Source organism: Octodon degus, unplaced genomic scaffold (genome assembly GCF_000260255.1).
Source record: "Octodon degus isolate 3935 unplaced genomic scaffold, OctDeg1.0 scaffold00219, whole genome shotgun sequence".
NCBI lineage: Eukaryota > Metazoa > Chordata > Mammalia > Rodentia > Octodontidae > Octodon > Octodon degus.
In genome coordinates, this window is record NW_004524795.1 from 3,063,987 (window position 1) to 3,069,986 (window position 6,000).

The 6,000-nt window shown below is 40.3% G+C and overlaps 1 protein-coding gene across 2 annotated transcripts in view; it reads left to right on the forward strand.

Moving 5' to 3' along the window:
* Positions 1-5,766: 5,766 nt before the first annotated feature.
* The window catches only part of Map2k4 (mitogen-activated protein kinase kinase 4), a 135,585-nt gene continuing 135,351 nt past the window's right edge, over positions 5,767-6,000 (forward strand). The window contains exon 1 of one of the 2 annotated variants that reach the window (XM_004645174.1): positions 5,767-5,940. In XM_004645174.1, the coding sequence (XP_004645231.1) occupies positions 5,826-5,940 (115 nt within the window). In that variant the 5' untranslated portion in view covers positions 5,767-5,825. The remainder of the gene's footprint in view (positions 5,941-6,000) is intronic. The other variant, XM_012517843.2, reaches the window with a different exon arrangement.

Sequence of the window (6,000 nt, forward strand, 5' to 3'; positions counted from 1 at the left end):
AAGTGAGACAGTGTTACCTAATTTCAAAACAAAATTAAAAAAAAAAATCTCAATAGCCCCAAGTATGTTCTCCTCTAAGTGATCATTCAATCGTACAATCATTATTAAATTTTTCAATCTATATATTTTACCTATTGATTGATTTTGTTTGTTTGGTTTGGTTTTGATTTTTTGAGGTAGAGTCTAACCATGTAGCCCAGACTGGCTGGAAGTCATAGCAATTCTCCTATCTCAGCCTTCTGAGTGCTGGGAATGCAGGTGTGTATCATCACACCCAGCATTTGTTTTGTTTTTCGGTGCTATTAAGGATTCAACCTTTGCTTAAGCTATAGAACATGGCCACTCTGCTGGCCCTACTCTTTTAAAAACATACTTATTTTTAATGTGACACACTCTTGTTCAGTCACTAAATTGCCCTTGAACATTTGATCTTGAATTCATGATCAAATTGAATTGGGCTTGAACATTTGATCCCCCAATCCAAGTCTCCCAGAATGCTAAGATTATAATTTTGAGTTAACCATAGATGCTTGATGTGGTGTCCTGTTGGCCACAGTTGACTTTTGGCCTTGGACATCAGGATCTTCTGACATTATGCCACAACCAAATCCTTTCTTTTGACTGAGAATTTTCAGAAAGTCCTGGCTTTTATCAGAATCCATCCACTTAGATGAAATTAGTTGGATAAATTTATACTTACTTATTATATTGTTTGGCTGGCAATTTTGGTCTGGGGACAAAGTAGCATAGCAAAGTGCCTTTTATGTCATTTTTAGTTTTCTTGTGTGCTTTATTTCCACTAGTATCTTGTTATGAAAAATTTCAACCATACAATTGAAAAAAAAACTATAGTTAACATCAGTCTGCCTATCATTTTACCACTGACTTTATTATACATGTTTTAGCATCTATCTAGCCATCTTCCCATTCATCTGTCCTTCTAGTCACTCTTTTTTCTAAGTTAATCACAGATACCAGCACAAACTCCTTGAGTACATCAGCATTCATAGAAGGAAGAGTCTGACATTTACTTAGCTTCTCTTCTGACTGTAAAATTTACATACAATGAAATGCTCAAATCTTAAGCATCCATTTTTTGCATTCATGTAACCAAAAATTCCTTTCAAGGTATAGAACGTGGTCACTACTCCAGAAAGCACCCTCTTACCCTCACCCAATTACACACTCCTTGTTTAACAACTGAGTTATGGCCTTGTGACTAGATCATAAAGTGTACTGTGTGTGAAGACCAAGTGTCCCAACTACAACCCCAAGCCCTCTTATGTATTGAAGAGTTCCAGGGGCCAGTGCGATAGCTTAGAGGACTTCAAAAAGTTCCAACACTACAATAAAACTTGAATACTGAGGCTTTAATTATATATATAAAAAAAACTGCTATTGATGCTTGGCCACTAGGTGACTTGGCTGATGTGCCAACCAAGAGGGCTCTGTGTGCCCCCAACAGCCATAGGGCTCGCCACCATTGGTATCTAGTATGTACATAATGATATTCAGAACAAAGAAAGGGCGAAAGGAAACTCCAGCTTGATAACTTTGCTTTTATTTGCATAACTCCTACATGCTGTACTGTGATGTATAATAGAACCTAAAGCTATAGTACTCTACATACAATCAGCAAGGTCTATAGTACTCTATAAACAATGTATACTATACAAAAAAGGAAATGACACTCTATAAACAAGACATGCAGAAGTGTACAAAAAAGAATAACAGATATGTCATTAGTCCCAGAGGCAGATTATAAGTCTGAACAGCATGCCTTGTTCATAAGTCTGAGCAGTCATTAAGTAGGTAGGTTGTTAAATGTGGCATATCTATATTAGACATCCTATTCTTAACATAGTTCTATTAAAATAATTTGTTTTTCTTAAGAACACATGCAGTTTAGTGTCCTAACCTTTGAAATAAAGAGCAACAGCTGCCAGCAAATCGTTGCATCAGCTGGGTTCAGCCAATGTCGATCCCTTACATGTTGGAATAGGCAGGGGTGACAATTATTCAGAAAATTCAAGGTATCTTATGATGGAGCACTGATACAGAAAGTTTTCATTATGAATGATTGCAAAACAGATTCAATCCAGATACGACATTTAGCAAATTAATAAAGTGTCTATTCTTATATTTCCTCACATGCCTTTCCTGGTATCTTAGCAGCTTCCATGAGTTCTTCAAGGTTACATTGATCTCACAGTTGATATTGCTGGAAGCTGTGTTTTGAATATGCAATTTCATCTCACGGATGAAGGAGCTTTTCCCAGTCCCTCAAGGAATCAACAAAACTAACTATTGATAAGATAGCACAAAATCATAAACCTGCTTGACTTTTTGAAAATCACTGCAAATGTCAATTGTCCCTGACTGTAAAACTGGCATTAATGGAACCACTGCTCTGTCCACCTCTGCAGTAAATACCTTAGACTTACAGTGGTGGTGAACCTATGGCACGCATGCAGCAGTGAGCTCTTGGTATCACTGACAGCTATAAATGGTTCACCATTACTTCAAAGATACACAAAAGCTGTGTAGTACTGAGTTTACTAGTCAGGAATGTAAGACAAAAACTGAGCATATAACACAGTCATAAGCCAAGGAAAACAATGATAATTAATTGTGCAGTTATTTCTTGTGGTTTGGAAGTGTATTTATAACCCCTGAGAAAATATGTGCACTCATATGATATGAGTCATTTCTACTTATCAGAAAGTTTCAATGATAGCATCATGTCTAAAGAGTTTGTTTATATTCGAGAATTTATTTAGCTCCAAATGGATCAGTTTTATTATCACCTGAGGAACCGTTGGAAGCAAAAAGACCTTAGGAGTGAGCCCAATATAAATTGTGCACTGATACATTTATCTGGCCCTTTGGAGCAGCTGTTCTTCCTGTGTCAGATATGATCAACAGGTCTCTGGACATCATGCCCCAAATCTCTCCTTTCTACATCTAAACAGGCAAATCAGATTATTTTTTGCCTCAATGTCCAAGAAATGTTGGTAGTTTATTTTTCTCCAGTATCAGACATTATAAAAATAATACATAACTTTGAAGACATTTGTCCTTTCATGAATGCTGTGTTTATTTGCACAACATGCTCAGTGAATGTGTTTAACATACAATAGGCCACAAGCACACTTTGTTTAATGATGGAGTTCTGCACCTACAATTAGTTTGTTAAATCAGTTGGTTGCTAAATGAAAGCTGTATATAGTATATACATTACAGTATTCAGAACAAATAAATGGCCAAAGGAAACTTCACCTTGATGACTTTGTTTTTGCTTACATAACTCTTACATGAAGCACTGTAATATATAACAAAACATAAAATGACAGGACTGCACTGTACAGTAGAATCAGCAAAAATTATAGTACCACATAAGCAAGATGTACTTCACAAAAACAACATTGAAGCTCTATCAGCAAGATGTACAGAACTGTACACGAAGAAGTTGAGCCAGCGGTCACCAGCTGTGGTGGCTTACACCAATAATCCCAGCACTCAGGAGGTTGAGATAGGAGGATCACCTTGAGTTTGAGGCCAGCCTGGGCTACATAAGCAAGTTCAATGCCAATCTAAACTACATAGGAAGACCTTGTCTTCAAACAAAAAGAAAATCAGATCATAAGTCTAAGAAGGTGGTCATAAGTCCACACAGCAGGCCTCCACTGTAACTCTGAACTGTCATTTAACAGATAAATTGTTAAATGAGAAATATCTGTAATGTATAAATCACCTGCCCCAATAAAACCCCTACTTTCCCCACCTCGCTTGCTTCCTTCATTCCTTTTTTTTTTTTTTTTTTTTTTTTTTTAGGTTAGAGCAACTGAATACAGAATACAAGGCCTGGCTGTGGATATTTTTGGCAGAATAATATCTACATAATATATTTTTTACAATATATTTGTACCTGGTCAGATCATGGTTAATACTATCAATAATAGGTCACAGAGATATCTCAGTGGCACAGGGCTAGCCTAGAAAGCACAAGTTCCTAAATTCAATTCCTGGTTAAGCAAAACAAAACAAAACAAACTCCCAAACTTTCAATATTACCTTCTGCTTGGTTATAGTGATTTAGAGAGAGAGAGAGAGAGAAAGAGAGAGAGAGAGAGAGAGAGAAAGAGAGAGAGAGAGAGAGTTTTTCATTTCTTTTCAGGAATGATGTAATATACATTTATAATCTACAATTAATAATATCTCCTTTTATCTGAATCTGGTTGAAACTTGGGCTGTTTTGATAGCAGGATAGGTCAAAGCTTCATACATGCCCTGTATTTCCACATAAAGACATTTCTGAAATGACCTACAGAAAAATGGTTTGAAGTCCTTTGCCTGAAGAGGCAGCATTAGTCTTCAGATGCCTTGGTACCAAGTGCTGGTGATCTGGGCAAGAGATGGCTTTTGTTCACTGTTAACTGCTGACCCCTCCAAGGGACTATCTAGGGCCTGCCACAGCCAAATAGAGGTGTCTGACCTTTCTTCTTGCTTCCCCAGAGGCTGAAATTGGGGTCCTAAGGTGAAATCCATTTATAAATTGCTTTTGCTTTATTTGAAGTGGAAAGTGAAAAATGTATTCTTAACCTGGCTATTTATACATGAATCAAAAAGAACAAGCGAGTGAGATTTCTCAACAAAGGCTCCCTAAGCAGGAGACACACAAACATTTTCTTTCTCTGCAGCCTCTCTGGGGACAGGGTACTTGCATTTTGTTAGACCTGACTCTTAGCAGTGATATTAATCTGCTATTCCAGTTCTTGCTCCTGGAAAGGAGGGGAAAAAAAGTCTGGAGTTTCAGGCCTATTTAAGAATTTCCTTAAGGATTTCTTACCGTAGCAGATTTTCTGGGCTTTAGTACATATTGCTTAATTGCCTTCTTGCCTCTTAGAGATCATACCAATTATTATTTTGTCACTTCGTTAGGCAGTTCATTTTCTAAAAAAAAAAAAATCACATCTAGTATTAGCTCACTAGGCTCTCACAGCAAAGTATCACGGACACGTTGGATTAGGCAGAGGAATTTGTTTGCACACAACGCTGGAGTCTGAAAGTTTCAGATCAATGTGTTGCTAGGGTTTGGTTTTTACAGAGGTCCCTCTTTTTAAATGTAGATGACTATCTTCTCCTAGTTTCTTCACATAGATCTGTGTGTGCATGGTAATTTCCTTGTACAAAAGCAAGAATACTGGTTACCCTATAGTATTTAGTAAACGTAATGTGCATATTAACTACTTGGGGATATTATTAAAATGTGGATTCTGTTTCAGTTTTGGGATGGGTATGTGAAGAACACTTTGGGTAGAGCCCCTTGGATCCTTGGCCTCTCTGCTTCGGCTATTAACCAGACCAAAACTATAGCTAGAGCTAACTCTCTTCTGAAAGGGATAAATCCGAGAAGCTAGATTTTCTGAGATTCTTTCCAGCTTTATTATTCTGATTTCAAATTCGGTGGTTCCACGGAAGTTCTCAAGCATTTGTGGTCACTGATCTCTGCACAAAAGCTGAGAGTTACGTATTTCTTCCCCAAATGCACACACAGTTCGGAAATTTTGCAAACCACTGTCGGTCCCCGCGCGCCCGCAGCCCAGACCCGGGACCTCAGCGCGTCCTCCCGGCCCCTGCAGCCGGACCTGGGCGGTCTTGGGCTGCTCCAGCCCCGGGCTCGGGCGGGGGCGTGCCTGCGGGGGCGGGGCGGAGGGCGTGCCGGGGGCGGGGCCAAAGGCTCTCGCCGCGCCCGCGTCGGTGCGAGAGGCCGAGCTTGCTGCATTGCAGCCGCCGCGGCGCCGCTCGGCTCCTCACTCCCAACAATGGCGGCTCCGAGCCCGAGCGGCGGCGGCGGCTCCGGGGGCGGCAGCAGCAGCGGGACCCCGGGCCCGATAGGGTCCCCGGCGCCGGGTCACCCGGCCGTCAGCAGCATGCAGGGTAAGAAACGCGGCCGCGCCGAGTCCCCGGCCCCCTCGCGCGGCCGTCGGCGTCGTCGCG